At 45.7% G+C, this 19732-nt stretch overlaps 1 protein-coding gene across 50 annotated transcripts in view; it reads left to right on the top strand.

Annotated features, from left to right (window-relative positions):
- Celf4 (CUGBP Elav-like family member 4) overlaps window positions 1–6444 on the top strand; it is a 288929-nt gene extending 282485 nt beyond the window's left edge. For 38 of the 50 annotated variants that reach the window (XM_074069930.1, XM_074069937.1, XM_074069943.1 and 35 more), the window contains one exon: window positions 4839–6444. In XM_074069930.1, the coding sequence (XP_073926031.1) occupies window positions 4839–4865 (27 nt within the window). In that variant the 3' untranslated portion in view covers window positions 4866–6444. Of the gene's footprint in view, window positions 1–2764; window positions 2850–4838 lie in introns of all 50 variants that reach the window. The other 12 variants (XM_074069925.1, XM_074069927.1, XM_074069926.1 and 9 more) reach the window with 1 other exon arrangement.
- Window positions 6445–19732: the final 13288 nt, after the last annotated feature.

The raw sequence follows: 19732 nt of genomic DNA on the forward strand, positions 1-19732 counted from the left end.
GTCACTTGGGCTCACTGTCTTCTACTAAGATGGAAGTCTCTCTAAGAAATCTTTATTAGGAACCTAAGGAAGGAAACAAAGGTAGAAAGAGTGGGTAAAATTGTGTATGTGGCCAGGTCCACAGACAGCAGCCAGAATACTCCCACCCTGGACCTGCCCAACTCAGAAACTGGTTCAAGTTTCCTGTCCTGCCACTGAGTTGGCTAGTACACACTGGGCCCCAACAGCTAGGTGGGTTTTCCAACTCGTAGCACTGAGGTTCTGTGGTTCTGGAGGATCCTATCTTCCAGGCCTTGGGCTTTGGCTATGGGTGAGCCTTTGCACAGAGCCTGGTGTGAGCTTTGTAGGCACGGGTGCTCTGACCTGTGCAGGGCAGGTCTGTTCTGTAACTTTGGGTCCTCTCTGGCTACAGCTCAGCTGTTTTAACACCTGGCACCTGAATTGCTTCAGCCTGACCCATTATGGCCATTTGGAGCTTCTCAGACCTGATCTCAGCTCCCTTACGCTAGTCACCTCCAGGATTCTGCTGTGTTAGGCATGCCAGAGAGTGCTGGTTGCTGCTGCAGCAGAGATGCAGATGGCCCTAAGAAAGAGAACAGCCAGCTGAGCATACATGGAATCCTGGGTGGGATCCTTGGGAGCTGGATGCTTGGGAGGCTGCAATATATGTCTGAGACTGAGTGTGTGAGAGATAAGAATACATACAAGAAAGTTCCCTGATTGAACTTTGAGAACAGGGGCTGTGTCCCAGGTTTGAGTCCCCCTGTCCAGGACAATGCCAGCATTTAGGGGCAGCAGGGGGAAGAAAGAAGGAACAAGCAGAGTGACGCCCTGGGACTGATGTGGAGGTGAAGGAAGAGAGTCCCTAGGGTATCCTTTTGTTGCAGTTGCCAGAGCTGACACCTGATGACAATACACTCTTTAGTTCTTAAGCCTCGTCTCATGCCAAAAGTACCGAGCAACCAGGCATCCTGGGTGAGTCTAAGAGTTTCTGACAGTTGGAAATGCGGAGAAGAGTAGCATTTAGGACTCAGTGGGCACATGGACAGGCCTAGGTCTGAATGAAGGAGAGCTGATGCTGGAAGAACAGACACCAGCTTGGGTGGGCAGGCATGACAGGGGTCTGTGAAGGAAGGGAGGCTGGGCCTTTGTGAAGGCTTAGCCCAAGGGTGGGTATGGGCTCAAAGAAGAGTCACCACTCTACATCATAAGATCCCAGGATTCCCTTCCTGATTGAAAACAAAACTGACAGTGGAAATCCGCTGTATATAGAGGCCTGGCGGGTTGGAAACCCTGCACATCAGCCGAGGGCACACAGGCTTTGGCACAGGCCTGAATGCTTTGGAGGAGCTGGGGATGGGGAGCAAGCCCACAGATAACCATGAGGGATAGGGGATGGAGCTGGAGACCCTAAATTCCAGGACTGGGGCACCAGAAATGTGGAGTGGGGGAGAAGGCAATTGAAAGCTGAGCAGTTCAATGATTCTTGTAGAAAAGTTCATTCTCAACCATTAGGGCCCCACCAACAGAAAGGCAGATCAGAACCCAGCAGCTGGGAGAACAGGACTGTGTGGTGCCAGGGTGGAGGGGCTAAGGGGTAGAGGAAGACTGGGGAGGAGGGGGATAGCAGAACAAAAGTGAGAGTAGCAGGGGCTGGAGATGCAGGGCCACTGCACTGTCCTCTCAATGGGCCCACCCTTCAGCCTTCCATGTGGTCCTTTGTGGGTCAGAGTTACAGAATGTCCTAAGGGCTTCACTGACCCAGAGGCAGCCTCACTTGTGCACCTGGAGAGCAAATCAAAGGGTGGGGCATTGGTGAAATGAAATCAGCAGTGCCCAGAGGTGTGTTTCTAGAATTCCAAGAATATAGACGTCCTTGACTCTGACTCTCAAAATGAAATGAATGGAAACGTTCATTTTCTGAAGGTTCTGAGGAAAGAGGTGTGAGCACAGGGGAAGGGGAGGGTCAGGAGATCCCACCATGGGTGCTCACCCCTCCCGAGGGTGGGGCCCGCGGGAGTCACAGGAGGGAGGGCCAGGATGCTCTCTCCAACCTGTCCAGCCATTCAGGGCTACCCAGTCGGGTTTCCCCTGCAGGCCCTCAGGCTGGAGCCACAGCACGGGGGAGGTGAGGCGAGCTCTGCATCGGGGAAGGAATCAGGGGTGTTAACAGTCAGCGAGCTTGCTCCCTGACACCTGCTTGCCGGCCAAGGTGGTTTGAGGGGCTGTTTGATTTTTTTCCTGGCTCCCTCGCCAAACCGCCCATGCCCCCTCCTCTTTCCAGTGCATGATGGATGCCCTTAGGGGCCCTGTGTGAGCTTCTGCTCCTGTTCACAGCGTATCATGTGTCTGCATAAACGGCTGTGTGCGTGTATGTGCGTGTGCGTTGATGTGCCCATGTTGTCTGTCTGCTGGCTTCCTCCATCCTTTTGAGTTCTTTTCAGTTCCCTTATGATTTGACTGCTGTTCTCTCATCTGAGCTTTTAGATTGATGCTGTGGTCTGGTGCTGTATAAGTATTTTCCCTTTTAATTTTGTTTTAACTTCTTCCTTGCCCTTCTTCACCCTCACCCCCTCTCCCAGTCCCCCTCTGACACTCCCCGCCCCTACCCTCCCTCCCCTGCCTCTCCCCTCCCCCTGAGCCCACACTCTCTTGTCCTCTCTCTTTTTCTCTTTCTCTCTTTCTCTCTCTCTACATATATAAATATATATATATAAATCTTTTCTTCTTTTGTCATTCAATCAAATTCCAACAACCCAACCAGGGCCAGTCAAATCCACCACAGTCTCGCGCTGAGCTAGGAATAAAGTTCACGTAATCACATGAGAGTGGAGAAAAGTCCCCCATCCGTAAGTTCAAATCAACTCAAAGTTCACAGTGTGACATGATGGCGTCATGTAACAAGGCTAAGAATCGGTTGCATGACACTTGCCGTCAAGTTTCGTGGAGGTGCTGTGATTGGAGCGTTTTTCTTGGGTGTCGTCTCCGTTGATGATTGGCCAGTCATGATCACGCGTGCATTTTCTTGACTTTGTGCTGCCACGATCTTTTCTGCTGTGCTCATTTTTGTTTTGTTCTTGGTGCTTGCAGTGGTTTTACTTTCTGTTGTTTGGTTTTTCTTGTTCAGCGTTTTCTTTTTTTTATGCTTCTCTAGATGTCACATAGAGAAAAAAAAAAAAACCAAAACAAAAGAACAAAAAAATTAGCAAAAATAAAGATGAATTCCTGAATTATAAAACATGGGATCATTTAACTATTCAAACCATTCTTTTTTTTTTCTTAAAAATAAGGAAAACATCTTCAAAAATATCTATGCGTGGTTGATTTACTTGCACTTGAAAATATTGTGATTTTATTTTTTCTAGAAATTTGGGGGCCTTTTTCAATTGACACTTTCCTAGGTCTGGTCTTTTTCTAGTTAGGCTATTTTAAATCTCACGTCAAAAGGAAAAATGAAAACCAAAACCAAAATATCTACAATAACAAAATGATAAAAAAAAAAAAATTCTAAACCAAAAAACTCTAGAGCCCAAAGCCAGAGGCCTCTGAGAGAGAGCCGGGTAACAATTGTAAGGTTTGTATTGTAGCTACTTCTGCTAAATTCAATGTGGGGAAGGGAGGTGGGGGGCTGGGGTCTTGGGAGGGCTTTTTTGGTTGGTCTGGAGGAAACAGTAGTGACAGAAGCAAAAATGCACCTTTTTGTTTACAACTGAAAAAGGGTCCTTGACAAGTGTTTTTTGATTTTCTTATTATTTTCTTTGGTGTTGTAATTGTTTAGACTGCTGTGTACGGTTTGCTGTTTGTTGAATCAACAGTGTGAAAAACCTGCCAGCATGGATTGATATACGCATGACCTTGTCCCCTCAACTGGGGGCTTTGCAGTTCTAACTTTCTTGATGTAACCAGTCACCCCATGTATCAGTGGAAGCTGCCTGCTAGAATGGAGCTGAGTCTCATTTGCTAATAACACTGATTAAGCATTTGCCTTCTGATTCTAGTCAGATCATGATTTTTTTTCCTTAAAAGCAAAACAAAGCAAAAAGCCAAAATCAAGAACTCTCTGAGTTTAATTTATTTAAGTGTGATAATTAAATCTGTTCTGACCTTTTTTAGGTTTTCCCACCCATTCCCTGGAAGTTTTGAATTTCCTCTAAATTCCCTGGCATGTATGAGAAAAGTATTATGTATGTGTGTATGTATGCATATACATACACACATATCCATATATATATCCACATATGTGCAGGTGAATATATTCTACACATATATCCAGATATACATATATATACACAGCCTCGCAAATAGTTACTAACCTTGAAAAAGAAGTGGTTGGCTGAAAACTGGGCAAGGATTCTACAAAATTCAAGTCATGGCTCTGTCTTCCTTCTTTTCCTCAAGCTGGGGAGGAGTGGGTGGGCTGCTAGATTTTTTGCTATCTTGTTTGCTAGGCTTCTGTATACATATTGTATCTGGGCTAGATCCCTCAGGGACAAGTTTAATTCCGAATTCATATCCCACACCCCCAAATTCTGCCCTTAGTTCTAGCTGTCCCTAAATCCAGAACTGTAAAGGAACCCAAGTTGAGAACTCTCCCCACAACTCAACCCCAGCTACAACTATCACCACTAGACCGCCCAGTGGTTTCTCACTCTGAATAGAAAAGCAAATTTCTTTTGACTGTATCATGATCATGACTAATTCTCATACTGGTCTCTCTTCCTTCCCTCCCGCCATCCCCCAGAGTTCCCATCCTACCCCCAGGCAGGTTCCTATTGGTGTTTGGATGCATTTTGTGTGTTCCCTCTTGGCTTAATCAGCCCTGATTTTCTTCATTTTAGGGCAGGATGCTGAACGGGCTACATTAAAAAACAAACCTCTCTCTCTCTCTATTTATAAATGAGAACTGTTGGATGACACCTTTGACATATCAGCCAATATCAATCAAGCTGAGGACTCCAGACACTCTGTGAGACTGTAACATTTCTTCAAGGAAAGTATAGCGTCTATGGAGTTCAGAGGGCACGTGTTTGGGGGAAAATATACATGACATAAAGAAGACGAAGAAGAAGAAAAATGAGAAAAAAAACCACACACACACAAAAGGCAACTTTAAAACAAAAGTAACATGAGACCAGATGGGGAGGCTGAAGGGCTGGGCACTAGCAGGAGACGCTGCTGTTGACCTATCCTGCATGGGTGCCTGAGACAGACAGGGGCAAGCGTGTGGTGGGGCCTGGTCCCCAGGGGGCGGCTGGGAGGCCGCCACTGAGCATCTCTATCTGTCATTCCTTTAGCTATTTAGGGACCAAAGGACCAAACTTTTTATTGCAGATGTGTAGCTCTATGTCAAATAGAGGGGGAATGGAGAACTATCTCCTTCCTGCCTTCTGGCTGTTCTTGAAACAGCTTAGAGTGATTCTTTGAAAAATTAATAAAAATTAAAAAAAAATACAAAAAAAAAAAAGGAAAAAAAATGCGTTAATGCTTTTAAAACAGCAAGATAATAGTTCTTTGATACTTTGAGAGGCGCTTTGATTACCCTCATTGAAGTCTATGACACTTTCCTATGGTTTTCTGTATTATATGTCTGGATGGAGCTGTTAAGATGAGCAGGTTGGTGGATATTTGGGGAAAGCAACAAAAATATAAAAACTCATTAACTGTGAAGTGTAAGAAAACAAGGAGGGGAACAAAGGGACTTCCAAGGCAAGGTAATTGTTGTGAAAAGTCTGTAAATGCTTCTAACTTCCCCCCTCTTAAAATCATAATAGTTGTACAGAATTTTAAAAAAGGAAAAGTTTAAAATACCTATATCATAGAAGAAAAAAATTAGAGGAAAGCAAAAAATAAAAAAAAAAAGGAAAAAAAAAACTATAGACGTTAGCGTTACTGCTAAAATCCCAGATGTTGTAGGACTGTACTTTTGTAGAGTTTAGACTGAGCATCAATCCCTTCTCCCCGCGAGTGCTGTCGGACGCCGATGTCCCCGAGGGCCAGGCCGGACTCTCCCAGACCTGCGGCTCAGTGGGGCCGCGCCAGCCACCTGCCGGGACGCACCCGCCCGCCGCCGCCGCCGCCGCCGCCGCCGCCCGCGCCTCTGGCTTCGCTCCCGGAGCTGCGCGTGCGCGCTCGCTCCGCACGCCCTGGACACCCACTGCCCGCTTCACTCGCCTTCCATGCTTGTTCCAGAGACTTTCCGGGCAAGGGAGAACTGGGAACTTTCATCTTTAAACAACTAGACAACACACACACACACAAAACCTTAAACAAGAGAGAGAAAAAAACAATCTTTGAAGAATTTCTGAAACTGTTTACAAGGAATTTTGAAAAACAGGGATGTTTAAATGATGCCGGCTCTGTTTTTCTGTAAATAAATTTGCATATTTTGTAGGACTTTTAATTGTAATGATAGAGAAAAAAACAAGGAAAACTATTTAATGAAAGCACGATATTTATCTTTGGTAAATGACTTTAGAGCAGTTAAAGACATTGCTTAAAAAAACTCAGAATCAGAAAAAAACACTGAATTATTTAAGAACACATATATTTTAAAGTATATCATATTTATTATAATTTATTTGCACCTTTGGGAAGACTTGTGTTGGCATTCTGCCTCGATAACTTCTCACTGATGTCCAGTTCATCTTGGAGGCCAGGGGGGCTCTTGGAGCTACCGTTTTTTGTTTTTGTTTTTGTTTTTTTCCTTTAGAAGAACAAATTTCAGGTTCCTCTCGGGCCTCCTGCCTTTCCTTCCTTTCTTTCTTTCTTTCTTTTTTTTTTTTTTTTCTTTTTTTAACTTTTTTTCTTTTTCTTGACTCCTCCTTTTAGGATGTCCAGATGTTGTAAAAAAGAAAAAAAAAATCAACAGCTGCAGTTCAGTACAACTGCTCTTTTCACACTCCACTCCCTAAAACTCCTTGTAACCTCCTGTAACTATTGGATGACGCTTTTCTCCAGCTTAGCCCTAAATAAAGCACAGTTTAAACAAACACAACTCTTGCTCATTGGTCTGTGCCTCTAGTTCTGGCCCACTGTGCCTCAGGACCCCAGGGGGCAGCGAGGGGTAATGGCTTTTGGTCTTTCTTTTCCTTGAGTCTCCCTGTCATACAGTCCCTTATTGTGAGCCTTGGCAGTCTGGGGTGCCTTCAGGGAGGTGATGGGAATAATGAAGGCAGTCCTGTTCCACCCTAAGAAAGACTCTCAGCTGGGTGAGGTGGCTCACAGCTGTAATCCCAGCTACTTGGGAGGCAGAGATCAGGAGATTCAAGGCCAGGCTGTGCAGAAAGTTAGTAAAACCTTACCTCAACCAATAGCTACATGGAGATGTAAATGGGATTGCTGCTCAGGCCCACCAGGCAAAAACACAAGATCCTATTTGAAAAATATCTAAAAGCAAAAAAGAAAAAAAGTCTCCACTGGAAGCCCATTCTTTTGGGAGCCTGTACAGAGATGGATGGCCACAGTGTTCAAACATAACATAGTTCCCATTTTGACAGGAGGGAAGCAAGAAGACCACCTCACCCAAAGGCAAACCAAGAGTGGGGGTGGGAGGAAGATCATGTGCCTCAGCGAAGAGGCAGTGGAGGGAGGGGCAATGATAAAGTTAGGAGGATGAGGAAGTGACCCCAAATTTGCCACCAAGCCTTTAGCTCTTGGTCCTGCATTCTGCCTTGCTTAGCTGGTTTGTCTGGATGGAGAAAACAGGATTCTGGATGCTGCCCTCAGCTAGTGTCCTGGGGAAGGGGTGTAGAAGGAAGATCTGGGCTCCCTTGGGAAGCTTCCTGGAGTGCTGTCTACCTGGCACTTAGATATGACATAGAGAGATGCCCATATCCCAAGTGCCCCTGGGTAGGTGTCCCAGTGTCCCAAAGGAGAAAAGACATGAAGCAGGACTTGGGGCAGAGGGGCGGGTGACCCGGGACAGATGCACACCAGCCACATGTCTTCCTCAGGCTGTCCTGGGACAGACCTTCTCAATGCTATCTCCCCTTCTTGCCCCTTGTGCTCAGCCTTCAGTCCTGCAGCCTGGTGTAGGGATGGACAGACTCTTCCCAAGTGTTTCCATCCCTCTCCACGGTGTGGGGCAGGAAAGCTGTGTGGTTTGTAGTGCCTGCAGGAGGGAAAATGGCCCAGAGAAACAGATGAGCATAGCTTCAGCCCTCACCTGGCTTTTCTGAAGAGGGCTGATGGGAGCAGAGCTTAGAACTCCAACTGTAGAGCAATACCCAGACCCCCTGATCCATCCTCTCCTCCTGCTTTTCCTCCTAGTGCGGGGGGCCACTTCCATGTTTCTCACACTAGCCTGTGAGGTGTCAGTCTGGAGGAAAGAGACCTTCATGTATCTAGGCTTTCAAGCTCTGACTTTGGATGTGAAGATGGTTCTGAGAGGCACTGTTCATAAATTAAGTCCCCATGCTCTACCCACATGCTATGAGCTCGAAGTCAGCCTGCTCTGCCCATCCTAAGGAGCTGGGCTTCTTGCAAGAGTTAGCATCTAAGGGCTGGATGTCAGGCTGGTATTATGCTACCAAGGACTGTTTATGTGTGTTTTGAGGGAGCATATCCCAAAACATAGTTTTTGTTGGATACTAAAAGTCACTGAATCTGCCAGAGGATGTCAGCTCAACAACCAGCTACTCTTTCAGGCCCTGGGAAGCCTCCCTAGGGTGCTTCTGTTTTGTAACTAGCTCTCCACTGTATCCTTGTGTCTGGGTCACAGGACAGCCCTACCTCCATTGAAGGCACTCTGGCCTAGGGCTGTTGGGCCCTGGGAGCTGCCCAACAGCTGGGAGAGAAGCTTGTTAGCCAATTTTGCCTTTTCTGGGCATGGTTGACTGAATGGACATATGAAAACACTAAAACCAGCTGTGAATATGCCGGTTCTATAAAATAAACCCTCTATTTAAAGACTGCACACCAACTGACTAATTTATACACAGCCCATTTAGGACAGAATGCATCTATCAACCTCCGGAGGTGGGGGTGGGTGGGTATCGATTTATTAGAAAGGAAAAGTTGGACACTCTTGGGTCACCTTGTGCAGGATTAATTACAGGGAGCTTGGGGACCCCATGGCTGTGCCCACCTTTCTGTGGTTAACAGCTACTCATATGCAGGGTCAAGAAGACACAAGCCACATTTTTATCAATTTCTGCTTATGTTCCATAGCTTATATCCTTCTGCAGTCTCCCACCTGCCGTGGATGGCATTCGGTTTATTACTATAGCCTTTGAATTTCAAGCATCATAACCCAAAGTAGGGATACCTGTGTAATGACCACCCCCATGTGTTCACCCCTTAGCTTCCGCACCCTTCAAATCATGAATCAATTTGACATAGAGCTCAACTACCAAACATTTCATTGCTAGATGCCTCAGTTTCCCCTCAACATGTTCTGTGCTGCATTGAGTCCTCATGGCTGGGAGGAACTTGACCCATGTGGCCTCTCCATAGCCTACTCCCATGGTTGTCTCCAGCACTTCCCAGGGTGACTGTCCCAGCAGCACTTGCAAAGTTCATTTAGCTCTTCCTCTACCCCTGTGTAGTCATAGCTTCTCTCCCACTTTTTCCTTCTCTCACTTTCTCTGTGATGCTAATATGAAGAGAATACATTTATCTAGATGTTTCATTTAATAGCCCCTTCCCCTTCTGTTTTTTTCCTGAAGATCTTTTGACCCATTCTGAGCAGCTTCCCCTCCCCTGCAATCAGAGCAGTGGGACACAGACATGCCAGAGCTTCCCCCAGTGTAACCCAGCCACTTCTTCCAAGGTTTCTGGTGCTGGTCTGGGCAAATCTGCAGCTCCTCTTGGCACAGGGACTGCAAGGGCCATGTTTGAATCCCACTGGCTTGAACCAGATTCTGTTTGCCTATCTGGTAAGATGGATGAAGGGACAGGTGGGTAGTGAGCTACGGCACCCAGCTCAGCCCAAGACAGATTCCACTCTTGGACAAAAATTATCAGTTGTCATTGATGTAGCACCTTCAATAGACTACTAACTTCTGGCAGTCAGAGTTTTAATCGATGCTGATTCATTACCTGCATGGACAAATTAGACAACTGAAGACATGTTCTAAACAGGTAGGTGTTCTAAAAAATACCTAAGTAGCACCAATGTCATATGTGGAATAAGTGCACAGTCAGCACCCTCCCTGTGAAGGCTTGCAGGTATCAGCCTATTGCTTTGACTCTATAGTTTCCTCTCTCTCCTCACCTTCCTTCCATTTCCCTAAGCTGCTCTCTCCTCTCTTTGGTTACCACCTCCACCCCTGCTTGCTTCCCCTGTACTCCAAGTCTCTGATCCTCAACAATCCCAGCTGCCTGAGGCCTGGCTCCTCAGCTCCAGCTCCCCAGCCCCTCAGCCCCTCCTTTCCATCCCCACTTTCCTCCTGCTAGCCTAACTATTCATCTCTGAGGACTGTGAGCAATGCCAATTCTGCTTCATCCTTTGTGGAGGCCTAGCCAGGATTTGCCCAGAGCAGGAGAGGGTGGGCAGACCAGTGTTTCAGAGCAAAAGGTGTGAAGCCTAATTCACACCTTGATCTTGATCTTAGCCAAAAGGCTGAGAAGCAATGGTTGGGTCTGATTCCAGACCAGGATTCACCTCCTACTTGTCTGCAATACTTTCTGTAGCATTTTGGAAAAATTGCTTATCAACTCTCTGAGCTTTGGCTTCCTTATCTCTAAAACAGGGAGTAAACCCATCCCCAAAGTGCTGAGAAGTAAAAGAGACACAGCTACACACAGCTACATCCCACTTCAAGGATTCTCTGAGTGGGAATTTTTACATTTTTTTAATGTTCAGAGCCTTATGCTTGCTAAGAAAACACTCTACCACTTGAGCCCCTTTAGTTTTAAGTTATTTTTCAGATAGCGTCTTGCTTTTTGGCAACAATCATCCTACTTATGCCTCCTGCATAGCTGGCATTTGTGGGCCACTGTAGCCAGCTTGTTTGTTGAGATAGAGGTCTCACTAACTTTTGACTCTGGCTGGCTTTGAACTAACTCCTCCTGATCTCTGCCTCTACAGTGGCTGACTTACAGTCACAAACCACTGTGACTGTGAGAAATTCTTTATACCACAGCTACTCCAAATGAATAGTTCAGGCTGTGTTCCTATCCTCCTTCCCTTCCCTTAATTCCACTCCATTAACTACTCACATCTCAACCACAGCAAGCTTGAACTTGACACCGGCAGCTTAATTCATTTTCTGCACAGTGCAGTCAACCTGTGCCACTACCAGAGAATTCCAGTCATGTTGGCGCACACACCTCTGCCTCCCCCAGTTAGCTGGCAATCCTATGCATCTTCCACTCTTTGCCTTTTTTTTTCCCCACGAGCATTCTCAATGTGTCTGTAGCTAGTGCTTTCTGCAGCCATTCTCCTCCCAGCGCATATGGCCTCAGGCTGCATACTAATTTGGTCTTTGCATTTTAAAATTTTCATCAGTTTTTTTTCTGAATAGGTAATGTATTCATGTATTTCAAAAAAATTGGAAAAGGGATACAGTGAAGTCTTCCCATGCCTGAATCTAGCCACCCATTCACCTCCCTTGAGGTAGCCAGCATTACCCATAGTCATGCTTATCTTGGTGTGTAGATGTGGGGAGTGTAGGTGACAGAAACTCCTTTTGATTCTTGTTTCCAGTGGGAACAGAGGCAGACAGTGATGTGCCTGGCCATGGGTATGTGTCGTCTACCACATTCTTGCCATGAAGGCCCCACTCTGTGAGGCATGGGGTAGTAGCTATCATGTATGGAATGCTTGCTCTGTGGTAGATACCGTGTAAGTCTCATAATAATTCTAGTATGTAGATGTCATTATCACTGAGGAAACTGGCTTAGAAAGGTTAAGTCCCTGATGAAATTGCCCAGAGGATGGTCCGCAGGACTCTGCAGCTCTACCTCATGTTTCTTCAGGCTGCCAATTCTCCCTCAGTCGTGCATTCTCTGCACAATTAAGCCTCTCACTCTGGTGTCCCATCTCCCCCTTCTACCTTTTTCTTTAAGAATCCCCACTTGTCTCTTAAGCGGCAGCATCTGCATTGACTTGCGTGCTAATATGTCTCTTCCCTTCTCTCCGTGGTGATCTGAGTAGAACTGGAGTTCTTGAGGGGAGTGAGCGATAAGTTACAACACATGTTGCTAGTGAGTACACAGTTCCTCCTCCCTGGTAGCATCTGGTGGTGAGAAGGACAGAAGAGATGGATGGAGAGAAAGGGAAAAATTCCAAAAGACCCAATTAGCTTTTCTTATTAACAAGGAAAGGAAATTAAATTGAAATAAATGTAATATTTACTAACACTTTCTGCAGCTACTTGAAATTCGAAAGCCTTTGGGCTGTGTCAGCTGTTTCCCAGGACACTGAACCCTGGAGGAGACTCTAAGCAGAATCTTCAGATTGATGCAAACTGATTCTCTCCTACTCACGATAAATGGGACATATTATTCATTCCTGGAGGCCCCATGCTTCTTCCATCCAAGTACTAACCAGGCTCAACCCGGCTTAGCTTCCGAGATCAGACAAGACTGGGTGTGTTCAGGGTGGTGTGGCTGTAGACAGCCCCAGTCTTCTAATTGAGGTATGAAGATGCCACTCATCTTCAGGGTGTCCAATATGGCTAATCTTTGCCATTGCCCCTGTCTCCTTTTCCTAGGACCCAGCTCGGTGGGCCATGGACATTAGGGATGACAGGAAATCTATGGTCTCCTACTCCATGGTTTCCTCTTGGAGATCAGAAGCAAAGCACTGTGAGTTATTTTCACTTGCATGGGCAAGACATGGGCTCCTGGGCAAACCCTATACAACTGCACCTCACTGCACTCCAGCCCTATTCAGGGCCTCAGATCCCATTGTTAGGCCTTTTTCTTTGCATTATACTAGGTCTTCATTAGTTCTGTTTTTTTGTTGTTGTTGCTGTTGTTTGTTTTTTTTTTTTTTTGCAGTACTGGGTTTGAACTCAGGGCCTACACCTCAAGACACTCAACCAGCCTTTTTTTTTTTGTGATGGGTTTTTTTGAGATAGGGTCTCATGAACTATTTGCTTTGGCTGGCTTCAAACCATGATCCTCCTGATCTCTGCCTCCTGAGTAGCTAGGATTATAGGCATGAGCCACCAGCTCCTGGCAAGTTCTATTTTAAAATAAAAATTACCTTGGGATGGGAGAATACATTTGTTCCCTAGCTTTCTCAACCAATACTTATAGTATACATACCAGGATTAGGGGTGAAGAGATGAAGACATAACACAGTAGCTACCTTCTATATACAATGCCTGGTATGTGGTGGCATTATCTCCAATCCTGGATGTAATATTGCAAGGTGCTGTCACAGCCATTAGAAGCTTGGGTAGGTAGGTAACTTGCTCCAAATCACTGCAAGAAAGTAATGGAGCCAGGATTAAAAAAAAATCAGCTCACTCATTTCCCCAAACGAGGTTCTCTGACAAGCAAAGACAATCACAGGGTAGTGTGGTAGACCCATGTAGAGGCCCAAGTAACCCAGAAGGAAGGCAAGTAACCCAGATTGGGGAGGAGGATATACCTGGGCTAAGAGTTGGAGAATAAAAAGGTGCTAAATAGACCAAGGTGTGGGTATGGAGGAACAAAGGACCCCAGACCTTCTGAAGCCTCAAGGCCTTGTTGAAAACCAGTCTACTTACTGATCAACCATAAGTGACACCATTCCAGTGATCTTCTCAGCACTCCTGGAACAGTAAGCTTCAATGGAGTGTGGAGGTCCTGGGTGAGCAGTAGATCTAGGGGTTGAACCCAGGTCCTCCTGACAGTAGATTCTATGGTTGGTATTACTGCTTTACATTAAAAGAGGCTCCCTATTCACGGCACATGCTTGACTCATGGTTCATAGGCCTTTTTGCTGTGTTTCCAAACCTTAAGCAAAGACACAGGACAGAAGAGTGGAATCAAGTCTGTTCCAGGAAAGCTTATACATCTCTGCCCTCAGTTTCTTCTTCTGCAAAGTGAGCAGATGTCCTGGGTTTCAAGGATTTTGTCCAACTCCATTGTTCCGGCAGTTCTTTGCCAAGAACTGTGATAATATTCTATATCTTTGTCACTGACCTCAATGCTTGGCACAGAGTAAGCATTCAACAGCAGTTTCTGAATGCATGAGCAGAGGTGGGGGTAGAGGAGACATTCCATAGCCCCTTCTGCAGCACCCCATGCCTGACCTCAGAAAGGCCTCTCTGTCACCTTGCCCCACTCAGAACTGGGATCAGAATAAAGCCAGGTGTTTCTGGTCTTCCCAGTGCTCTGGGAGCTCCTGGGATGATAGGCATTTGGGTCAGTGTCCTCTTGGGGCCCTGAAAGTTCCACCTTTCTGACCATTTAAATTCTCCTTGTCATTAAGCCAGAATCCAGACTCATTCTGTTCCAGGGACTCTACTTCAAACTGAGCACCATTTTCTGACCTCCTAATGTCCTCAGAGTGGGATCTCTTCATTGAGCCCGGGGTTCACAGGTTGTTGTACATTGTTCAGATTATGTAGCTCAGCCCAGCTGAACACTGTGAGGACAAGAATGAATTGTCTCCTTTTCCAGTCTCCTCTTAGCATTGGGCTGATGGAGAACATAAAGGCAAGAGCACTGTAGAAGACTAAGGATTTAAGTGGAATGTGCTGAATTGACAGTGGATAATGTTACTAGTGGGTTAAGGGCAGATGAGAAGCAGTATTTAGTAGACTTAAAGTATTATCCCCACAAGAGAGTTATAAATTGTCAAAGTTAGATATTTTGCAGTGGAGAAATCTGGCCAACACCTCCTTAATTAACCAGGTGATCAAAACTGACATCAGCTGGGATGTCACAAAGCTGTCAAGGACCTCGTGGTCTGATACACTAAGGTCACTGCCACACTTATTCTTGCCAAAAACACATAACGTAAATTGAATCATCAAGAAACATCAGACAAGCCTAAATTGGTGAAAATTCTATGAAATAAATGGCTTGTACTTATCCAAAAGACACATGAAAACTTGTGGTCCTGGACAGAATTTGTTGGTTTGTTTTGATAAAGTTAATGCAACAATTGGCAGAATTTAAATAGCATCTAGATTAGATTAGCTAATGGTACAGTCTTGGTTTCTTGATTTTGATTATTTTGGTTATGTAAGAATCATCCTTATTTGTAGGAAATTCATGCTGAACTCTTTGAGAGAAAGAAGATTATTAGGTCAGCAATTCACCCTCAAGTATTTCAGGGAGTGTTTTTAAATGTGTGAAAAAAGGGTGGGTGATCAAGCAAATGAGTTAAAATGCTAACCCTGAAGAACACGAGTGAAGAGTGTACAGTAATTCTTTGTATTTGTGTTTCTGTTTCTAAAACTTTTATGCAATCTGACTTCAATAGAAAATAAAGTAAAAACAACAACAACAAAAACTGTGGCCAGTGGGAACGTTAATGGGTCAGCCTGGGGAGAACTGTCAGCCATTCCAGGGACCAATCTCCAGGCCACATGCTGGGTGACCTGAAAGGAGAAGTCCCCAAACACAGCCATGAGAAACTTGTGTCTTGCACATTGTGTTAAGGCAAACTGTGGTGGTTTCTGCCTCCAGCTGATTAAGGGGACAGGAGTCCTGGCTCAGAAACAACTTGGGATGCCCATTCCACCCCTTTGCCCTGGAGCAGCCTGACTAATCAAACAGGAAACTATACCAGTTATCCTGTTCAGTAGAGAGCAGGCACAGGTATAAAAGAACTGTAGGTGGGGAGTGGAGCTTGGGGTAGAGAAGGGCAATGAGTACCACAGGCACTCCAATGCAGGCAAGAGGCCATGTGATCCACAGCTTGGATATCCTAGTCCTGGGATAGATCTCGGCTCTGCCTGCTGCTGACACCCATCTAGTCTGGGGTCTGGGAAGCCAGAGGTGTCCTGAGAAGCCAGGATCCTGCATTGGGGGGGGGGGGGGATGAGATTCAGGACAGGTGGGAGCACTCTGATGCTGAAACAAGTATGGCAATGAGTTGTACTTCTGGAGGCTAAGAGGGGTCTGGGAGTGCTGCCTGAGGTGGGGCATGCAGCGGTTGGGGGAGCAGTAATGGTTGGGAGCCGGCAGGCTCAGCTTTTGCTGGCTGTCATGGAGTCTCCAGCTCTTCAAGCTTTGGAGGGGTCTCTTGCTCTTCCCCTTGAAAATTGTATAAACTCCTGATTATGCACAGAGCCCTGTGGAGTCACTTACCAAGCAGGTATGTAGACAAACTTTCATCAAATCCCCACCATTAGACTACGAGCCAGGCAAGTGCAAGGGTAGATGTGCATATGTGTGCTATTTACATTGTACACACAGAGACACTGGGTTTGGACTAAAGGGACTAGAACAATGTCACACAACTGCAGTGGCAGAGTGAGGACTTGAACTCAGACCTCTAATGGAACACTAAGGAAACTGTAGACTGTTGCTAAGGATTAGAACCCCACTGGGCCTTGCTGCTCCTGGAGATTTAAACACCAGCTCTCAAGGCTTAGCATTCAAGGCTGTCTGTGAGCTTCCTCATCCTAGGGTTCCTTGTCTCCATACCTTTAAACGCACCACTCTTCTGCTAGGGAAAGGGCTGCTGTTCAGACCTCTTACTGCACTGACCTCAGGGCACTAGAATTGCTATTCAACTTGACATTCTGCCTCACTGCATAGTATGCAGCTGGAAGTGGGAACCTTGTCATTGTGCTTTCCTTAGCACATAGTGAATATTCAGAAAATGCTTGAGACCAATGATTCCTGAATTTTTTTAGATCACAGATTGCTTGAGAATCTGATGATGACAGTCATGAATCTTCCAGTCCAGGTGAACTCCCAGGTAAGGAGAGAGAAAAGCGGATGGATCTTTATGAGGACAGCTCTCTACCCAGACTAATGCTTTTGACATGGACTTGTCACCATGGGATAACAGAGTTTTCCTTTCTACCAGAGACCCACTCCAACACTGCTCCTGGACAGGATGAGAAAGAGCCCACTGACATCCCTGGCTCATTTCTCTCTTCCTGAGCTCAGGCAGGAGGCTGAGGGTCTACAGTGCCAGCCAGATCTTTTCCTGGTAGGGTTGCTCCTCCCATTCCAGGAAGAAGCAGAGAGGAGCCGAGAGTTCTGCTTGACATCACTGCTCCCAAGAACCTTCTCACACTCATCACAGCTCAATTTTTTCCCTCCAACACTGTAAATCTCCTTCTATTATTTTCCAACTTGATGTAGTAAGCTGTGTCATTTTGAGAAGAAATACATAATGGTATGTTAGAGGAATCATGGATCTCCTCATTCATTCTTAGAAAAAATTTATTACAATGTAAGAAAGTCTGAATAGCAGGAATTTATTATAATGATTTAGCACTTTGAGCACTTGAGTTAAAAATGCCCCTCCATAAATAACTGTCCCTGGAAAACATAGCAAATTTACACAGTTTTCCATTTCCAATGTTATATAAATCCAACAAGTTTAAATCACTTGCAGCTGGGAGGAGATTGTACGAGTCGGGGGCTGAAAGCTCATCCCATCTCACCTGTCAGCAGTGCAAGAGGGCCTTTCTCTTCAGGCTCTGTCATCTTTGCACTGGATTGGCTGCCTCTGACCTTAAAGTACATAGAGGAGAGGGACAAGGTGGAGTGGCACCTGGGAGAACCAAGAAGGTTGGGGTTGGAGTAGGGACACAGCTTCCTATCTGCAGAATAGATGCAGGGCAGTGGACCCAGGGTATCCTGGCAGTGGTCAGACCATGAGCTATTGTCTGTATGGTGGTGCCAATGAGGTGTCAGCCAACGCTATCCAGCTGTGAACTGCAGGAGAAAGGAGGAAGAGACCAGCTTTGAGGCCCTCACCAGCTCTTAAATGGGGACTGGTCTTTTGGTCAATTGCCTCTTGTACTTTCTCCCAAATGCCAACACTGCTCCTTACTCTGAAGCCTTATTCTAGTTCCTCCACGTTCTAAGGAGCACCCTCTTAGTGCACCCTCTGACTTCCCTGGGCACTCTGCCAGCCCCACTTTCATGGGCACTTTTGACCTCCTTGCTCTGGCTTTCCTCTGGGCTAATTCCCAGGGCTAGGTGAGCAGACCAGGAACCAAACCTGTAAGGAAGAATTATCACTTTCATCTTTATGTGCCCTGTATTTATACAGCCCACAGGTGTTAAGGTTGGGTTCTCTGAGGTACCTATATGCTAGTTTGGACACTTAACATTATATTAGGGAGGGCAAACAGTACATAAAACAATACAGAATAGAGTAAGATCGGCTATAACAGAAGTCTACAGAGTATCATTGGAGCCAAGAGTATATAATGCCTGGGGACAGGAACAGTTCATGGAAGTGGTAACAACTGTGCCCATCTTGAAAGATTCACCCAGAAGAAAGGGACCTGGAAAATCCACACAGGCAGGAAAAAGTAGTATGTCATTGGAGAATGGGCAATATTAGTGAGCGGCAGAGGAGAGAAGATGAGGCAGAAGAGGAATGTGGGGGCCAAATGCCCAGAGTCTTAGTATGCCTCTCTAAGGTATGTGCTCTTTGCCCTATAAGCATTGGAGAGTCTTTTGGATATTTAAGCAGGGAAGCTACAGATGCTAAATTTCTAAGAAATAAAATGCTCGTGATTGTGGGAATGGGACTGGAAAGGGAGCAATGGAACACCCCCGACTCCTCTCAGTATGGCCCTCACTTTCTCCTTTATTGAGAAAACAGCAAGCACCCAGGAGTGATACAAAGGGTACTGGACTTAAGAGCCATAGATCTGTTTTTATTTTCAACCTTCACCTGACCCCTCCTTTTCCTGCACCTACCTATCCATCTGTCTGATAATGATTGAATGCTTGCAATGTGCCAGGAACCATGCTGAGTTCTGAGGAATTAGTGATGAACAAGACTGACATCTTGTTCTGGCTTGGTGCTTACAGACAAATCAGGAGAGTAAACAGGCATTAACAGCACAGTAGGTGTAGGGAAAAAGGATATACAGAGACTGGGAAAGCACATGATGAGTTCACTGAAAAGATATCACAGAGCTTTCAGAAACTCACTCAAGCTCAGATGGACTGGAGCAGAGTGCAAAGGAAGACAGTGGGAAAAGAAGGAACTGGAGGTCTAAAGACTGTAGTGGGCCAAATCATGAAGAGCCTTGAGTACAAATCTCAGAAGGCCAGACTTAAGGACAATGGCAAACTTTCTGCCAGGATATGATATTGCTAGATGACCCTGCTAGCTTCAGGGAAAATAGCAGTGGATGAAGTACCCTTGTTGAGTACTGGACACGGTGCTGAGTACTCAGCATGCATAAGACCACTTTTTTTTTTTTGGTGGTATAGGATTTGAACTCAGGGTCTCATTCTACCACTTGAACCACTCTGCCAGCCCACATGACACCATTTAACCTTCACAATAGCTCCAAGAGGTGGGCTTTGTTAGGATCCCCACTTAAAGACAAGAGTGAAGTGGCGACACAGTAACTTTCAAGGGTGTATCCAAGCCATCAGTCTGGAAGACCAATATAGAGAATGTGCCAGCAGAGACAACGAGAAGTGGGTGGGTTTGGAAAATAGAAAGTAGGCTTGATACTTTTGGAAATTGACTGGAAATAGGAAAGAGATGGGAAGAAGTAAATAATCATCCTCCCATCCCAGTTTCTAAGTTTGGATTCTACTCATTACTAGCCGATGACCTTGGTAAGTCTTGCTAAACCTCATATTCATTGTTGAGTACAAAAAAAAATCACCCTCAAATTTTTGACATACA

This window comes from Castor canadensis, chromosome 4 (genome assembly GCF_047511655.1).
Source record: "Castor canadensis chromosome 4, mCasCan1.hap1v2, whole genome shotgun sequence".
Lineage (NCBI taxonomy): Eukaryota > Metazoa > Chordata > Mammalia > Rodentia > Castoridae > Castor > Castor canadensis.